A 20,175-nucleotide genomic window follows, 5' to 3' on the forward strand; every position below is an offset into this window, starting at 1 on the left:
CATGCTCACTACACACACACACACACACACACACACACACACACACACACACACAGCCATAGGAAAAAAAATCAATGTCAGGGCTACACTAACATTAGATAATCACTGTCCAAAGCTGAGCTACATGGTACTCTGACTGCACTGCATTCCTTTCTAATTGCTGGGCATTAAAAAAACAATAACTTTTACATCTGTTTCCCAAAGCATCATCATGCAAGCATAAGTAACTTTTGGTCGTCACCATAGGTGAGACAGGCATGGCTGAGTCTGGAAGCAGTACTGAAATAATGACACTTATAACTAGAATGTACTGACTTAAGAAGAGGGTTCCACATGGCAATATAATCTTAAAGGCTTCCAGCCAATAAAAGATAGAATGTGTACTAGGGAAAAAAGCAGGGCTCCAAAGAATATTTCCAAGTTTGCCGATAGATAACTCTAACTCAAGTATGCAGTTGATACACTTCAGAGACTGATGTCTGAACAAAGTAGTGAATACTTTTAGCCAGCTCATTGAAAAGATGTCTATGTATATGGGATTGAAAACACCATCAAGAAATTTTCTGACTTACAAATTTGTGGTGGCACGAATAATTCCTACTTAAATTGAAAGGCTTGCAAATATGACTATAACATTTTAAGCTATAAAGTGAGACATTCCCAAATCTTTTTAAGGAGTCTCCAAAATTATAAACGATGCTTTCCTTAGAGTCATCACTACCAGCTTGCATACAGAACATGCAAGAAACCCTTCTTCTAGAGGTTGGCTACATCTGGCTGCTGGCTGCCGTAGTAGAACCATCTCCAGATTTTATTAGCGCACATGTGTCTGAATTCCGAGCTGTGAGAAAATTCCAAGAGGCTTGTTTTTTTAAGTTAGATTTAATATTTTCAATCATTTGAATGTTCTAAGGGAAAACAATTACATACCTTTTCCAGAAACAAACATAAGTGAATACTATTATGGCCATTAAAGTATTTTAATTATATTTAGTAAAAACATAAAAGATATATATCTCTCTATCATTGAGGTATTTTTCCCCAAAACATCAGTCCCTAAAAGTAAACAAATGAAAACAAAAAACAAAAACCCAAAACCCAGTACCATCACAACAACAAAATACTGGCCCACAACAAAATCAATATATACATACAAATACATGTTTAGTTTATGTTTTTATGAAGACATAGTCTTGTGAGACATGCAAAATATAAATAAAATGTCAAGATATATTTTATTCACCTTTAACTAGGACAGTTTTGGGGTAAATATAAATTTCAATTTCATAAAATGAAGTGGGAGAACAAACCAGAAAAAAAAGCATTCTGGTTGCTAACACTAAGTAATACTGATATGCCAAAATGTAAAAATTTATATTTTTTTTAGTTAACTTTTCTGAGACAGGGTCTCACTATGAAGCCCCAGCTGGCTTTGAACTCACACAGACTCAACAGTTTCTGTCTCTGGGATTAAAGGTGTGTACTACTACAGCTGGTGTAGATACACACTTTTCATTGTCCTGTGTGGGCATTTCACCGCTCTACTAAAAAAAAAGATAGTTGAATTTTAATATCACAAAACTCCTAAGACAAGAGCCAATACTTACAGCAGCATGCGATCGACTCTTGGTCCATCCTGCCTCTGGAGGATAATGGGAGTGCTGTACACTTTCATCACTCCGGGTCCTTAGTTCTGTGCTGGGGTTCTTGTTCCCCTTTATAACTTGCAGGTAGTAGTGATGACTTGAAAGCTATTTATGGATGTTAACTAAACTCTCTTTTATGTTGAGATGAACGTAGGACTGACTCATGTTTCTTAGAATATATTTTCCCATCACAGCCAAGGAAGCCAAATATTAATAATGAGTAGGAACCAGAAACTGACTTGATGAATCACACACACACACACAGAAAATTGTATTATGATATAATAAAAGTATTAGGTCAACAAAGTTTAATATTTAAAATATCCAACAACTTTATGCTGACTAAAACGTATAAAGCCATGCCTGGCTTAAAAGTTTCCAAGGGTATTAGAGAGCATCTTAACAATGCTCATTACTCCTGGTTTCTTCCTAAGGAAGCAACTAAGTTTTCACATTCTTGAATTTATCAAGGTTCTGAACAGCAATTTCTTTACAAATATCTATACCTGCTTCTCATATTTCGATGTTACTCTTTTCCTACTTGATAAATTATTTAATTCCCACGGTCTGGGTGGTCAGCAATTGAGCCTGGGGCCTCCATGGGCTCTATCCCTGCACTATACTCTAGCCCCTCACCTACTCTGGCTACCTCCCGATTTTTCTTTCTCCTTTCCCCTGCAGTATTGACCCAGCATTTCATTCCCTGCCCATCCATCAGCCACTTTCCAAGGAAACTTCCTATTTGTATCCTAAACACTAAGACATTCCTTGGCTTTCCCCACGTCAGCCCTATGTCTGCACCAATGCACCACTCCAGCTCTCCAGCAGAACCACACACACCCCTTCGTGTGGCTAAACGTGTCAAATGCTCAGGTTCCGCACTCACTCCCGTTTCCTTGGGAGAAACCCATCGGGAGCCCACGGGCTTCCTGACTCAGGCAAGCAGGCTGTTCCCAAGCTAGGCACAAACGTCTTTCTTTCAAGTTTAATTCCACTTTTCTTGGACCCCAACAATGTTATACAGCTCTTGATTTCTTCCCTCATTTTAAGAGAACATTTAATAGCTTCTATGAAGCTGCTTAGAAAAGGAAACTATTTTTTGAGACAGGATTTCAAAATAAACAGATACTAAAGGCACTGGCCCACACTAAGTAAGTACAAATATGCACTTATGTTTAAATACAAAATGTAAATGAGATATCAAAACACATTTCATTTTGCCTTGAATCTGGAATCCTCATCTTTGGCATCTAAGTGTTGACATTACAGTTCTGTGCCACTGTCCCTGGCTGAGAAGACAGTTTAAATTGGGCTTCCTCACAGCACAAACCAATATGAACAACGGGTAAGTACCAAAAAAAAAAAAAAAAAAAAAAAAAAAAAAGATCTTGGAGATGTAAATTCACTTTTCACTAGAAGAAGATTTACTCTGAATTTGTAAGAAAAGTAGGATGTAAACTTTGCTAACATTTTTTTTTCTAATTTACATTTTATTTTATTTGCATTGGTGTTCTGCCTCCATGTATGTCTGTATTAGGGTGTCATATCCACTGGAACTTGAATTATAGCTAGTTGTAAACTGACATGTGAGTACTGAGATTTAAACCCAGGTCTTGTGGAAGAACAGTCTGTGCTTTTAACTACTGAGCCATCTCTCCAGCCCCCCTATTTTTTTTTCCAAGTTTCTTTATGTCCCAGAACTTATTCTGTAGACCAGGCTGGCCTTGAACTCAAGAGATCTGTCTGCCTCTGTCTCCTGAGTGCTGAGATTAAAGGCTTTTGAGATCACTGCCCAGGGCAAACTGTCTTTCTAAAAAAGCACTATTTATTTTTATTTTATGTGTATGGATGGGTGTTTTGCCTGCATGTATGTCTGTGTATCACGTATGTACAGGGCCTACAAGGAGCATAAAAGAGCACTGAAGCCCCTGGCCCCCTAAGAACTGAAGTTACAGAGAGCTTTCAGATGCTATGTGGGTGTTAGAAGAGCAACCGTTGCTCTTAACCATTGAGTCATCTCTCCAACCCATGTAAACTGTCTTAATTTCATAGTTCATACTGAAAGGGTAAGTGATACATGCGTTTGTTTGTGTGTGTGTGTATTCTAATTAAGAAAAATCCACCCTGAAATGAGGTATTATGCACTTGATTTTCGCTAAAAGGCAGAGAACCGATATAACTATTATAATTTCAAGCCTACCTCTAGATTGTGCTGAAATGACAGAGATAATGTTGCTATTTTTGTTTAACCACCATTAGCCATAAACAGATTATCTTGTATTCTCCTAACCCTATAAAGCCTTCAGATCAGAGCCTTAGAGACTTACTTAGCTAACACTTTGACTTTCTAGTTAAAGTGGTCATATGAAAGCGATACCTGACACAGATATTTAGTATAAAAGAAGACTTCATGGGGCTGGGAGATGGCTCAGTTGGCAAAGTGCTTCCTATGCAAGCAGAAGGACTTAAAGAAAATCTAGGAATGGCACGTGCCCATGATCTGAACAGTGGGGCTGAGGATCCCGGAGCTCTGCAGTCATCTGGCCTCACAGAATCAGTGAGCTCCAAGTTCAGTGAAAGACTGTTTCAAAAAATAGCATGGAAAGCAAATGAAGCCAGCCAATGCCGATTGACCTCTAACTTCTACATGCATGGGGACATACAGGTGGACTTGGATACACACTCAGACTGAAGAAAAGAAAGGCTCACTGAAGGGAACAGACCCTGAGTCCTTTTAATATAGTTTTAGGTGTATCACAAGTATGCTTTCTATAAAAAAAGCAGATAGAATGAAAAGTCACAATTTCAAAGAGCTAAAGGACACAATGTGTTGTCAGGTCCTTTGGGTCTGCTACAAAACCAGAAAGTGTAAACGCATGGATTTACCTTCTCTGGATTTCCAGCTCTTCTTGGGATGGGCCATTTTGAACTTGAGCAGGTAGCTGTGAATTTTGTCTAGGCAATGTTGGCCCTACAAAGGGAGGAAACATTACAGATGAATATTACTATTCTACTCAGCTGGGTGGAGGAAATTAAACCATGAGAACAACATAAAACCATCACATATTAAAAAAAATGCATCTTCTTTTCATCTAGCAAAATAAAATATAAGCTTTACATAACACACAGCAAATGAAAGACTGCAACATAATGCTGTCATCATCTCCAGAAGGCTTACTTCAAACAAATGGAAACACCAACAATAAAAGGAAAATAAACATTTATATATGAAGAGCTTGGTGAAACAAGTGTTCAATGAGCATCTGAATAGGCGCCCCAGCCTGACAGTTTCCGAGACAATGAGACATTTTGTTTGGGGTAATTATTCATGAGGTGGAGAGGAAAAACTTAAATGAAAGATCAGAATTTAAAAACTCACCTAAATAGAACACTGGAAATGAAAAACAGGAGAGAGAGAGCGTGAGAACCGCATACTAGACGGAAGTATGCTAATGCACTTATCAAACTTGCCCACCTGAGCTGCCATTCCTGCTTAATGACCTGGCATTTCCAGGACTGGTGAAACAAACATCTGCTAAACTCCATAGTATTAACCTACTTAGCTGAATTTTTAATGTTCTAGGTCATCTTAACAACTTTTCATTTGGGGTAAGAAAGGCAGAGGGTTGGGGAGACCCTGTGTTTACACAAACATGGAACTGTCATGAGAAACCACTGACCATCCAGCCACTCCCAGCATCCATAGTTAACGCTGACCCATCTTTATTATCTTAGACTGTCACTCAATTATGGGAAATCTTATTGTCACAGGATATAAAAATTAAGTGAGATCCTTGTTGCACCTAGTATAACATACACTGAGACGAACAATCTAAGGTTAAGCTAGAACGACCTTGAAATCTTCAAGAGTAAAAGCAAGAAAGTAAACACAGTTTCTTTCCACCGTCTGAGAAGCGTTACCTCTGACTTCTCAGAGTTGTGTAGAGCACTACTATAAAAAGTAAGTGAGGCAGTGCCGTGTGTACTACATACAACACGCTGCTGTGCTGCGTGAGGACCCTGAGAATCAGTGCCGTGTGTACTACATACAACAAGCTGCTGTGCTGCGTGAGGACCCTGAGAATCAGTGCCGTGTGTACTACATACAACAAGCTGCTGTGCTGCGTGAGGACCCTGAGAATCAGTGCCGTGTGTACTACATACAACAAGCTGCTGTGCTGAGTGAGGACCCTGAGAATCAGTGCCGTGTGTACTACATACAACAAGCTGCTGTGCTGAGTGAGGACCCTGAGAATCAGTGCCGTGTGTACTACATACAACACGCTCCTGTGCTGAGTGTGGGCCCTGAGAATCAGTGCCGTGTGCATTACAACATGCTGCTGTGCTGCGTGAGGACCATGGAAAGCGGCTATTTCCCCTCGTGGAGCAGACCCACAGCTGGAAGCAAAGGTTCATCAGAATGTAAGACAGCACTGGCCCCTCCCAGTATGGAAAAGCAGGAAAATGATCTGAACTTACCTACTAAACTTCACCTCTTTACATGATTTTAGATTAGTCATTTAATTTGCCCTCTAATGACAAATTAGATGACAACTGCAGCAATGTATTTCATTAGATATAAGCCTGATACTTTGAGAACCAAATAAAGAAAATATAAAATCAATCCCATGTAATTAATAAGAAAAACCAAAAACACGTTTTAAAAGCAAACACACATATAAATGTTTACATAAATGAAAATATAACTGTTGTCTAATAGAATGTTTAGAAAATTAACAATGATGTTTTGAAAAACACCGCCATATTGGGCTGTACATTAATGTTTCCTATTTTATAGAGAAAAGATTTTTTAAGAAAAAAGTAGAGAGACACTGAGCTGGGAGGACAAATTTAAGAACATATAAAACTGGGAGGAGCATAATTTATATATCTATGCTTATAGTTATTTTAAAACTATAAAGTGAAAGAATATGGTAAAACCAACTTAAAAGATCATTATGGCTCAGTTTAAAAAATTATGTCTGAGTGTTTAAATGAAAACTAGTATAATGAAACAGCTGGAAGTCCGGAGTCTAATTGTCATGCTCACATCTAGAGAAGGCATCGTATCTCAACCATCCTATGGATGAATTAAGTCTATACTTTTAGCTGAAATTTATATATTCAAGTCAAATATATTAAAATTTCAATTTAATCTTATTGATCTTACTAAACAATTTTGTTTGTTTTAATCTAGCTCTGGACCCAGCATGGTAGTGTATGCCAGCATTTGGGAGGCAACGACAGGAGAATTTTGAGGTTAGGGTCACCGTGGGTTAAATATACTCTCAACAGAACAAACTTCCAAAAAGCCCCTAAGAATCCTGATGTGACTCATAAAACAAACTTAATGTGGAAATTCACTACAGTTCATTCCTATCACATAAAAAGGAAAACTTCAAGGAATCCTTTAAGATGAGGATTTTAATCTAAGAATTAACTCCTATAATTCTTTGCTACATAGCTGTATGATAACAAGCCATCTGTTTATCTGGGCATTCTTAAAATCCCTCTTTGGCATTCTGTGACATCTACATTTAATCTGCTTGTTTTGTTTTTCTTCTTCACCAATATTGCCAAGTTGTAAAAATCCAGCATCCTGAAATATATATGCAATTAAGCATAATTATAGAATACTATAATTATTAGATAAAAATTCTGGGTAAATTATAAACTGAAGGTACACAATTACATATTCCTTTTCATCAAATATTTTAAAGGGATATAAAATTGGTGAGTTGTATCAATGGTGTTACAAAACAACAAAAAGCAGAGACTAAGGTTAGGCAAGGTCAACAGTTGCTCTATTTTCTGATATGTATACTATTTTTTCAAATGGGCCATATTCTAAACTGAGTATCTGTCTTCTCATAAAATACAAAATAGATACTTTCACAACCATCCCAATGGGTAAATAACATTTTATCAGTTATCCTTGTGAAGAAGAAAAAAAGGGGGGGGGGGACAACCAAAGTGCAGAAATGGGGGATTCTGCTCTATCTAGTCCTCTGCCTGAGGGTCTGCCTTATAACCAGGCCTAAGGCTAGTCCTAATATGCCCAGGCTAGGCAAAGCAAAGTTTGTGAATTACTGTCCCTAATAAAGTAGCAATGTTGCTGATATGCATTCTATAAATGATAGAAATCTGATACGAACTTCTCTCCAGTAAGAATGGCACTTCAGTCTTGCCTTCAATTCTGAGTTTTGGCTAAAGCATATTTCACTTACTCTCCTCATTTTAATTCTCACAAGTCTAGGTAACAATTAGCCACAGACTATTTAAAAACAGGACTAAAGGACAAGTAGGTGTTGCTATATACAATACAGCTAAACTTAAGTTTAGCAATCAGATGGAAGACTGCATATAAATAAAAGGCCGTTATAAAGGAAATCTGTGTTTCAAACCTGTTATTTTATGTTTTAAAAACTCCCCTTTGTTAATACGGTCAAATTACCCTTTCCCCTTTAAAACTGGGTAAGCTATCATTCTACACGTGGATCTCAACCTTAAAAGCACGAAGTTACAGTATCAAGTGCATTTTCAAAACGAGCTGAAGAGAGGTATAAAGTCACACAAATATCAATGATTGCTCCTAGAGGCCCAAGAGAAGCCCAGAGTAAGACAAGACCAGAGATAACATTACTGATGTTAAGCCATCTGCAGTACTGAGCTGGAGTCTGGGGGCGAGGAGCAGAGATTTACAACACGTCATAAAATAGGTGCTCACTGCTGTAACCACCAGCTGGAGCAGATCCAAAGGTAACTTACATGACCAGGAGATGAATTAGAATTTCCTCTTTTTTTCCCTTATTGTAACATGCTTATCTAATCCAAGCATAGAAACTTAAAAGCCAGAAACCATATCAACAATACTGAGAAGTCACTCTAAAAATTCCAAGTTGCATAGAAAAAGTACACACTCTAGCTGAACTATTCCTTCGAAAATTTTTGTAGCATACCATTTTATAATTTTCTCTCACGAAATAGTCTAGTCAAGGTATGAGTCAAAAAGGCATATCATACGTGAATCAAAAAAATTAAAATAATTAAGAAAAACTTTATTTTGAAATTTGGGTTTCTAAAATAGGATGTTTCAAAATCAAATAGAAAAAAAGAATTCAAACAAAATGTATCTACATACTAATCTATATAAAAAATTTCCCTGTGCAAAGATATATATATATGTGCATATATATATAAAGAAGTTTATATATATATATGAAATATTATATATATATATATATAAATAAATGATTGATCAGCTCTAGCATGGAGTGACTAAGTGATATACCTAATTTATTCATGCAAATAATACATGTATATACACACATGTATATTTAGTAGAGTGAGCATGACAGAAAATAATCTGTAAGCCTAAACTCACTTCTAAGGCACAGAAACCTAGGCTACCAAATAAAGCATGCTGTCCTCTGAGAGCAACTGAGAGAGCAGGCTCCGTCTGCCTCTACAATCCGCACAGCTAGAACTAAGCTAAGGGAAACAGAACTCCTTCCCAACAATGCACATCCACACCACTCAAGTCATGAAGAATGCATACCTTTTCCTTCTAAATTAGACCAGATGTCTATTCACAAAGAAAATTATAATTAAAAAAAAATCTCTCTCATTTATATTGGAAGAGGTAAAAGAATATTTTAAGATTTTATTTCTAGTTAAATCTTCACAAATAAGCCAACTGAAAAGCTAATCCAAAACGGCCTTCACGAACACAACAGCTATCACAACATTATGCAGAAGCCTGCTTCCTATCTTGAGATGCCACAAACCAGACTATGGCCTAAAGAAACAAAAGTTATGGATATGTGCAAGTAGTATGTACCACAGCTTGAAGAAGAAATGTAAACATAATGTTGCTTACCACAGAAAATACATCGCAAATTAGTGCTGTCCTGGGTAGCAGTAACCTTGCTCTGGGCTGCAACAGACACCTTGGTGTTAGAAGCTTCGAAGGACAATAGGGCCATCTGAAGAACTTCACATTAACTAAAAGGTGCTTTGAAATGTTCAAAATGTATTTACACATGCGTCCTAGCTAGATCCTCATTCTGGAAACCTTATGATTTTATAACTTAAATATTTCCTGAGCTATACAATCAAAGAATGCAACCTGCATTTTAAGACTGTATTTTTAAAAACAATAGTGAAAATAAAGTATAGAAAGTTAAGATACATGGCTAATAGAATTAATTTCATGAGGTCTAACCTCCCATTTAGGAGAACTATAGTCAAAAAAAGTTCAGGGGAAATACTCAAGATTCATTTAATTAAGACTGGTCATTTATACCAGCTGGAAAAAAAAACCCCAAAAGTTATAAATAAAAAGATATATATGTACCCACTGATATGAGATTGTTTTACACTTAACAATAACCAACAAGGTTTACAGAGACACACTTTATTACTATTTTTCCCTATATATACAACATACTAAATAATAATTAGTAAAAATTTTGTGTGGCCACAAACAGCCATTTAACCTACATGATTTATATTAAAATTTAGTTTATCAGTGAAATAAATTCATAAACTCCTTTTAAGAAGAAAAACTCAAAGAGAAAGTGGTAATTTCTGAAAAGAGAAATGCTTTATCCAAAATTAAGGTATTACTCAAAACTGGGATGAGAAAATATTTTTCTTACTATTAATAACATGCAAAAGGTACATCAATAATAATTTTTCAGAAAACCCTTTTCATCAAGGAAAGATTTTCTTTTCTTATGGGTACTAAGAAAACAGTTAATGGTTCAAATATATGTTGGTTTAAGGAAGACCATATTAAAGCAAACAAGACAGTATTTTAGATTTACCTAAAAGTATATTCTTTAAGATAATGCCTACTAAATAAAAAGTTTTAGTAAAATCAGAACCAAACCAATTTATATTCAAAGGCTTATCTTAATACAATAAGTCACAAAAATTTTCATCATTTTTAGCAATAGACAACATAATCCAATTAACTCTTTAAAGTAAGAGTTAATTGTATCAATACAGTAGGTATTTTAAATACCAGTAGAAGAAATTGATAGGGCCAACTTTGCTAATTATTTTCACGCACCCATCTCTCAGCCAAGTGCATGCACAATACTCAGAGCAGTGATAGAACCACAGGCACTCAAAGGCAAGCTCAACAAGCTAACGAGATCATGCTAACGGAGATAAGCATTTCAGAAAAATTATGATAGTCATATTTTAAATTTAAACTCCTTTATAAATTTATGCCTTACCGGTATTTACAAATGCTACTTCCACAAAACCTTCATGAGTGAACACACCTAGTTATGAGGTTTTACTCTTTAGTTCCTTTAATCCGTATCAAACAGGAAAACATACAAGGACAATTAAGAGAAAAAACTTACATGAAAGCCCTGAGAAAGTATCTTGCTTCTGACAGCAAAGAAGCTGCCCCATCCCATGAGCAATCATTTCAGCAGAAAGTCACCTGACATCGTCAGAATGCAGGCACTGTTATCACTGCAGGGGACTAACCCTTTCCACCCAAGAACTCAGTCTCTCACTCTCTCACACACACAACCGAGCTGCTAAGCAGTGTCCTGCATTTGTCATCCTTACGCGTCTTCCTTCTGGTGACTTTTATTTCTGTTACCAAGTTAAACATTGATTTACTCTCTGATAAGGCTGCTTGAATTCTACTGCAGTTTGCATTTCCCCGAAGATAGTAAATTATTCATTCCATCCTATGCATGAGGCTAGCAGCTTCCTGCTTCCTGATGATGCTATTGACTCTTCCTTTACTCTACCTGAGAAGACTGAGTATACAGTAAGTTCAGTATTAATTAGTAATGCTAGTATTATTTAATACTAGCACTTATCTACAAAAAACACTACTTTTTAAAGAAGGCCAGACTATAGGAGCTTAGTTAGGGCTAAGGGAATCAAGGATGTAAAATTTAACATCTTCATTATATTTCTAGAAGTAATACAAAATTCTTGATAACTACTTTGGCCTTTGATCTTGTTGCAGATGATTGTCTCTTAATGTAATTTGCAAAACTGCTACCCTTCAGGCTTTACCCACTGCTGTTATTATTCTTTACCATTTGACTTAAAACAACAACAACAGCAGCAGCAACAACAAGGAAATGAAGACTTTGTTAAGCGAGGTTATCAGCGGTGGAGAATGACAGACTTTTCAGCTTTGGTCCACATCACTGCATTTTATTATTATATATCATTACTACAGCAGACTTCTAGAGCATTTGTACTGTAAAATGTACTTAGTTGTTTCTATTATTAGCTATTAATCATCTCCAGGTGAACATTGTTCCTCTCTGCATCTTTTATTTCTAAGGGTTAAATGAGATAATGCTTGCCTTTCTGGGAAGCGGGTCACTGAGTGACAGCATGAGCCCAGCGTTAGCATTCGAAGGAAGGGTACTCACACTCCTGACCATTGTGATGAAGCCCTTCATAACCAAGGGGTCAAAGCAAAGGTGGCTGTGTTTGTTCTAAGACTAAGGTATCAGAAAGAGAAGAAAGGACTCAAAATACCCAGAGGCAGGTACTGCAATGATAGCTGTCCACACTAAAAAAATAAGCTCATAAAACAGACGCAACAGGCTGTATTTATATATTTATGTGGTGATGCATGACTTTAATCCCAGCACTCAGGAGGCAGAGGCAGGAGGATCTCTGAGTTTGAGGCCAGACTGATCTACAGAGTGAGTTCTACAACAGCCAAAAGCTTTAAAGGGGGGGGGGGGGGGGACTTGAATTTGAGAGGGAGTTGGAGCATGGGAACAGAGGGCAAGAGAGAGTCTAAAGAGAGAGAAGAGAGGCGGGAAGTGGTGCAAGTTACACTTTAATTAAAAACACTTAAACTCGCCAGGCGTGGTGGCGCACGCCTTTAATCCCAGCACTTGGGAGGCAGAGGCAGGCAGATTTCTGAGTTCGAGGCCAGCCAGCCTGGTCTACAAAGTGAGTTCTAGGACAGCCAGGGCTATACAGAAAAACCCTGTCTCGAAAAACCAAAAAAAAAAAAAAAAAACAAAAAAAAAAACAACAACACTTAAACTCTAAAGCCGCAACAACCGTGTTCCAAATTGCACAGTACTGTAGAGAGAATGCAAACAATAAATTCATTCAAGGCACTTGGCTCTATAAGGTTGCATTTTTAAAAAACGCTTTCCCAGTATTATTTCAAATTTTATTTTGAAACAAATATGTTTAATGAAAGAAAATCTTCATTAATCTCAAGAAATGGAGCAGTGTGGCTATAAATATGTATGAAAAACTCCCATCATCTAGACCTGTCATTTATTTAATCTAGGGCAATGTGTGTATGTATCTGACCTCTCCTCCCTCTTTTGCTACCAAAAAGGTAACCCTCCTTCAATTTATGGCTTCAAATGTACTTTATCATTTAAAAAAGAAGAAAAATGCAGAAGGCCTAGTCGGCCATCACTGGGAAGAGAGGCCCCTTGGTCTTGCAAACTTTATATGCCCCAGTACAGGGGAACACCAGGGCCAAGAAGTGGGGGGGAGGAGTGGGTAGGGGAGCAGGGCGGGGGGAGGGTATAGGGAACTTTTGGGATAGCATTTGAAATGTAAATAAAGAAAATATCTAATTAAAAATTAAAAAAAAAAAAAGAAGAAAAATGGCTGCTAACCATAGAGTAACAACTGCAGGTCATTTACTACATTGTACCAGCCTCTCAGTTCACCATGCTTTGTTAATCCTTTATTTTTAGCCAAGGAACTACAGACTGTTTCTGCCTGAGGAAAATTTTAAGAGTCAAATCAACTAGAAGTTCAAGGGTGTATAATTTACCAAGCCTGTCATATCCTACAGTTCTCAGATCAAGACCTGCCCATCAAATCACTTTTCATGCCTCCCTGCCCTTTGTCAAGACATTCTATAGTGGTAACCTGTTAAGTTTATGACTAGAGCATCTTTCAACCAGCATTATCTATCAGTTGCACAACTAGAATACCGAACACTTTGACACCCCTTCGTATTTCTTAACCAATTCCAAAGCCTGTCCATGAACCCTTCCCATATCTCCTCCCTATCTCCACTGACAAGGTTCACGCTTGATGATGACCTACTGCTTATGAGTGTGCAGGGCTGAAACGTTTAGCACAGACTCTGAGAAGAAACAGTAAGACTTCTATTCACTTTCGTTTTCTTTTAAAATATTTCTATACTTGCTTTATAATGTATACACTATGCCAACACCAATGTGTGTGCGTGTGCATAAGCAATACAAGAGTAAAGTCTGAGGCAGTTCTGCAATCTGGCTACTTTTCACAAATAATGAAACAAACAACAACAAAATAAACCTTACTGTATGGCATAGCTTCCAAAGATATTCCTTAAGTCAAAAGCCTGACTATATACATCCATTCAGGACAGCTCAGAAAAAAACAGGACAGTTCCCCTCACACAGGTCAGCGGCTCCTTTCCCATGGGAACCTTATACTGCCTGTGTTCATCTTTCTCTCTGCACAATAACTCACTGTATTTCAAACAAGTTGCTTACTAAGAAGCCTCTATCTAAAGTAACACGGAGCAGCAAATATGTAAATAACATAATTTGTTTTTGAGACTCAAGATAACCTAAAATTTATTATAATAGTTTTAATGCTTTTATTAAAACTGTGATTTCCATTGTGAGGAAATGTAAGGCTTTAGCAGGTAGTATTTGAAATGACCTGAGAAAGTGTTGACAAAGGAATGGGCAAGATAGCTCAGAGGTAAAGGTGCGTGTTGGTTTGAAAAGGACTGGCCCCCATATTCACTCCTGTGCTTGAATGCATAGCCCACTGGAAGTGTTAAGAGGGAATGGGTGTTACATTGTCGGGGGCAATTTGAGATCTAGGAAGCTAAAGTCAGCTGATGCCTGCTAATCAAGATGTAGAACTCTCAGCTCCCTCTCCAGCACCATGTCTGCATGCATGCTGTGTTTCCCACTATGACGATTATGAATTAAACCTCTGAACTGTGAGCCAGCTCCAATTAATTATTTTCCTTTATAAGAGTTGCTGTGGAGGCTGGAGAGATGGCTCAGCGGTTAAGAGCACTGATTGCTCTTCCAGAGGTCCTGAGTTCAATTCCAAACAACCACATGGTTGCTCACGACTGTCTGCAATGGGATCTGATGCCCTCTTCTGGTGTATCTGAAGACAGTGACAGTGGACTCACATATATAAAATAAATAAATCTTTAAAAAAAAAAAAAAAGAGCTGCTGTGTTCATGGTGTCTTTTCACAGCAATAGAAACCCAAACTAAGACCAGGGGCCTATCAGCCAACCATGCAAGGGCTTCCTGACAACCAGAGTTCAATCACTGGAAAGAACCAATCCCACAAGGCCCTCTGATCTTCACCTTCCTTCTTTACAGACTAGCGTGCTTGCAAGCAAGCACATTCACACCCAAACACAAATGTTGACAAACTGAGTATCATGATCTCTGAGGTGTAGTAACAATGTACCTTTCTTTCTTTTATTAAGTGCTCTTAAAAATATGCTGTATTAGGGATGAGGCGATAGCTCAGTAATATTGCCTCCCAAGTGTGAAGACTGGAGGATGGATCCCCAAAATCTATGTGTGTTAGGTGGGCTTGGGGAGCCACCTGTGATTCCCACTCAGAAATCAGAAACAGGGTATCTGAGTAAGTCCTGGACTACTAGCACTCTAGAGTCTGAAGCACTCAGACTGAGAAGCCACACAGGCAGATCCAGTCTAAACAAACAAAAACAATGTCCTGTTTTATGGTCAAGTTATTTCTAATGCCATGCCGTTTCAAACACATAGTTTGTTGTTTAGGTGAAATGTATTAAAAAAACAAACAAACAAAAAAAAAAACATAAAAATTAAGAAATTTAAACCAGGGGCTGGTGAGATGGCTCAGTGGTTAGGAGCACTGACTGCTCTTCCAGACGACCTGAGTTCAATTCCCAGCAACCACATGGTGGCTCACAACCATCTGTAATGGGATCTGATGCCCTCTTCTGGTGTGTCTGAAGATGGCAACAGTGTACTCACATACATAAAATAAATAAATTAATTTAAAAAAAAAGAAGAAAGAAATTTAAACCAGGTGTCATAGTCCTGCTCTTAAAAATACATGGAGAGGTGGCTCAGAGGTTAAGAACACTGACTGCTCTCCCGAAGGTCAAGTTCAAATCCCAGCAACCACATGGTGACTTCACAACCATCCGTAATGAGATCTGATGCCCTCTTCTGATATGTCTGAAGACAGCTACAGTGTACTTACATATAATAATAAATAAATCTTTAAAAATAAAATCCATAAATGACGGGCTAGAGATCCAAGAACATTGGTTGCTCTTCAAGAGGACCTAGAATTCCTAGCACCCACATGGCAGCTCCCAACTGTCTCTAACTCTAGTTCCAGGGGATGCAACACCCTCCCACAAACATACACACAGGCAAAAGCAGAAATGAGCATAACATTTAAAAAAAAATCTATAAACATGAATCAATTGTTTCAGTTTAAGAAAGCTGTATAGTGAACCTAGTAAAGTACTTTTAAATACTTCTCATACTCAGGTTCTCCATCATTTTACCTCTTCACTGACAATTTCTATGTTAAATTTAGCCTTCCACTATTCAATCTCAAAAAAAAAAAAAAAAGAAAAGAAAAAAAGAAAAGAAAAGAAAAAGAAAAACAAAAGGAAAAAGAAAAAAAGAAAGAGACAAAGCAACAGAAATATCCTTTATTTATCAACAATCCATTATACATGCCCAAACAACCAGAGGCAGGGCCTAAGGCTTCTCTAACTTGTCATGCAATTGCTGGATAATTACTTTACACTGTCTTCTTAGAATAAGCTGGCTGCTGCACTAGACTTAAAGTGGCTGAAGGATAGATAGCATCTATACCACTGACTGCAAAAAAGAAATAAAAAGGGAAGAAGAACATGACTGCTCCTAGGTATGGTGGAGGAGGTTGGACGTCTGGGAGAGTTCAGAGTGAACATGACCCTGAGCTGGAACACATGAGGAGACGAGAGGGAAGAAGGGAGAGCCAGGAGAATACAGAGGAGACAAAAGGGCCAGGGAGCCAAATGGCTGGACTGTATAGAGGAGGGCAGCCCAGACCCTGAAATGGAGAAGTTTAAGGTAGGGGATTGGGATGCCAGCCATATCCTATAACAGGTAAGGACTGAGGGATGCTGGGAGAACCTGGAAGCCAAGTCTGCTCTGATATGTTTTATGTTATGTAGGCTCCTCAACCTTCTGTCCAGGTTTGAGACTTAACAACCATATTTACCTTCCTACTGCTAACTACTACTATATACTTTCATATGTAGATAATTGATACAACGTTTAAAATTTTTACAACATTTTCTCAACTTTTAAACAAGAAGGTCTACTACATGTTAGCTATACCACGTACCTACATCTAGATAATACAGCTAGTAAGAGGAAAAAGAATAAAGACAAGAATTATGTATGTACTTTTACAATAACGGAGTAAGAGAACTATACAGGATCAGAAATACTTGAAATTCTAGGAAACTTTTCCTTAAAATAACCTTTATGTACATACTCACTAGCTGTGGTGACACAGCTACTGATCCCAGCACTCTGAAGGCAGGGGCAGGCAGAACTCTGTGAGCTAGTGGCTGGCTTGTGAGTTCCAGGCCAAGCAAGGTTACATAGTAAGATCTTGTCTCAAAAACAAACGAAAGAAAAACTACAGATTTCTATATAATCCAATTTAGTAATTATATAAACAATCCCCCCCAAAAAGGAATTCTGAAGCTTTTAATGGACTGTAAGGTTGTCATAAACAGCCAGAGAAAAATTCTAACCCAAAAAAAAAAAAAAAAAAAAAATCAAAGATACATCCTTATTCATGGTTGTTTCCAGGAGTGAAGAAAGCATGGCTACAGCAACTTAGCTCTTCTTTTACAAGAAATGTGAAACTCAAAAATAATACTGCAGTGTTCAACCTGAGGAGAACATGTCCACTGAGATGGAAGTGCTCGCTTCTGGAAAGCAGACTTACCAAAGGTCCCAGGAAGAGCAACGAGACAGCTCTGCTTTCCTAAGAATGAAATTCAACATTGGCTTATGCAGATACTATATTACTGCACTAAACATACCCTTCAGTCTACTTTAAGGGGTCTATAAGTTCCATTTGAAAAGAAAAATCTGAGCTTTAATATATAAAAGAGTCACACTGGAGATTTACTCTTTACAAGCAAGTAAGTGCTACTTATGGTTAACTCTGGATTTACTAAATTTCTTTTTATAGCCCAGAAATTGACTATTTAAAATGCTTTGAAAAAAGTATGGAAAAGAAAGATGCGCACCACAGATCTCACAGGGTGTAGGTGGTGTGTTTATAGGTCTGGCTATAAAGGACCCAAGAGAAGCATGCACCAGACCAGTCTAACAGAAAGCTGCTTCAAGGTTAGCTGGTAAATGTGCACCCCACCTTCTTCCTAGCCTCGCACTCTCAGTGTCAGTACAATCTGCACACAACTGGGAGACCCACTGGTGATCGTTCATCATCACTTATCTAGTCATACTTTCAAACTCCGGGTGTAAGAGCGAAAACTTTGGTTTGAGTTAAAAAAAAAAAAAAAGATTAGGGAAATGTATCTAAACAAATCCCTCCGTAAAAATTTCTTTCTTCTTATATAAACAGCACTGGCATAACAAAGCACTTCAGCTGAGCACGGTGGTGCACACCTTTGATTCGCAATCGGGAGGCAAAGGCAGGTGGCTCTCTAGGATATCAAGGCCATCCTGGTCTACATGGTGAGTTCCAGGACAGCCAGGGCTTTGTACAGAGACCACCCTATCCTGACTAGTTTTATGCCAACTAGACACAAGTTATCTGAAAGGAGGGAACCTCAGTTGCGAAAATGCTTCTGTAATATACAGCTATAAAGTAATAAGGTATTTATTTAATTAGTGGTTGATTGGGGGTGGGTCCAGCCCATTTTGGGTTATGCCAACCCTGAGCAGGTGGTTCTGGGCTCTATAAGAAAGCAGGTTGAGCAGACCATGTGGAGGAGGCCAGTAAGCAGCACCCCACCATGGCCTCTGCCTCAGCTCCTGCCTCCAGGTTCCTAGCCTACTTGAATTCCTGTCTTGATGTCCTCTGGCTATGAATAGTGATAAAAATCAAATAAACCCTTCCCTTTCTATGTTGCTTTGGTTATGATTTTCTCACAGTAATAGTAACCCTACTGAGACCTTATCTTGAAAAAAGGCAAACACGCCGGGCGTGGTGGCGCACGCCTTTAATCCCAGCACTTGGGAGGCAGAGGCAGGGGGATTTCTGAGTTCGAGGCCAGCCTGGTCTACAGAGTGAGTTCCAGGACAGCCAGGGCTACAGAGAAACCCTGTCTGGAAAAAACAAAAAACAAACAAACAAACGGCAAAAGCAAAAACAAAGACAAAGACCTGAACACGTTCAGAAAACACTACTCCTGTGTTTTTTCTTGTGAATCATCTTAGAAATTAAACTCACAGAAATAGCAAGTCTACCTCGGAAGAACCATTTTTAGTAACTTTACACAAATAGCATGCTACATTTGCTAAATCTATTTCCCAATCACCACTTTGTGCAGTATTTATACTGCCTTGCAGATATTTCCAGCCAAGTATTGTAGTCTCTGTTCAAGTAAAAGACATATAAGACCAAGCTTTCAATCATTCCATTGTTCCTTTATTCCTCTAATATCCTGTAACATAGTATCTATGTACAAATACAAAAAAATCTGTCCACTGAGGCTTGTATTCTAAGACTATTAAATTTTAGGAATATTTTGGGAATTAATAAAACATTACACCAATTTGTATATGAAATACTAACTTCAAAGATACTACCATTCTATATTTTAAAAACTGATGTAGGTATTTCTATCTTGTGTAGAGTATGAAACAGTAATACATGGTGCTAGCTGAGAGACAAGGTACTAATGTACATGTGAACATGTGTTCTGGATAGCCCTGGGGCTAACTATATTTCATGTTAATTCCCTTCTCTTGTGAGGGGCTGCATACAAGGAATGGTGATTTCCTGTAAACCTGCTTCCCACCTTAATTTGTAAAATAAAGGAGAGCTGGTGATTGGGCAGATAAAGGGTGGAGGGGAAAGTTGAGAGAGAGAAGGAGGAGAAAACGAGAGAGAGAGAGAGAGAGAGAGAGAGAGAGAGAGAGAGAGAGAGAGAGAGAGAGAGAGAGAGAAAAGACACAGAGGAGGAGGAAGAAGAAAAGCAGAGCACATGGCCTTGGAAAAACCGTAAGTTCTAAGGGGTCTCATAGATGTGGAAGATGGTAGTGTAGCGGTAGATCTGCCCAATCTAGGTACACAGCATGTATTCATATTAATTGTGTTTTGTTTTCATTGCCGGGGCATATATGTGTTGGAGATTTACCGCAACAAAATGACGCCCAACATATTGATTTGAACTCAACTAACCTGAGATGAAAATTCACTGTCCCCGAACCCCTGAATGGGGCTTGGGCAGTGACCTAGGCTGTAGCAGGGTAGATTTGAA

General features: G+C 38.1%; 1 protein-coding gene across 7 annotated transcripts in view; it reads right to left on the reverse strand.

The window, feature by feature from the left end:
• Enah (ENAH actin regulator) overlaps positions 1 to 20,175 on the reverse strand; it is a 111,935-nt gene that overhangs the window by 21,535 nt on the left and 70,225 nt on the right. For 4 of the 7 annotated variants that reach the window (XM_085843506.1, XM_085843494.1, XM_085843503.1 and 1 more), the window contains exons 4-5: positions 9,526 to 9,582; positions 4,533 to 4,617 (exon numbers count right to left, since the gene is read on the reverse strand). In XM_085843506.1, coding sequence (XP_085699632.1) covers positions 4,533 to 4,617; positions 9,526 to 9,582 — 142 coding nt within the window. The remainder of the gene's footprint in view (positions 1 to 4,532; positions 4,618 to 9,525; positions 9,583 to 20,175) is intronic. The other 3 variants (XM_085843509.1, XM_085843508.1, XM_085843499.1) reach the window with 1 other exon arrangement.

Source organism: Mus caroli, unplaced genomic scaffold (genome assembly GCF_978045245.1).
Source record: "Mus caroli unplaced genomic scaffold, Mus_caroli_1 scaffold_1, whole genome shotgun sequence".
NCBI lineage: Eukaryota > Metazoa > Chordata > Mammalia > Rodentia > Muridae > Mus > Mus caroli.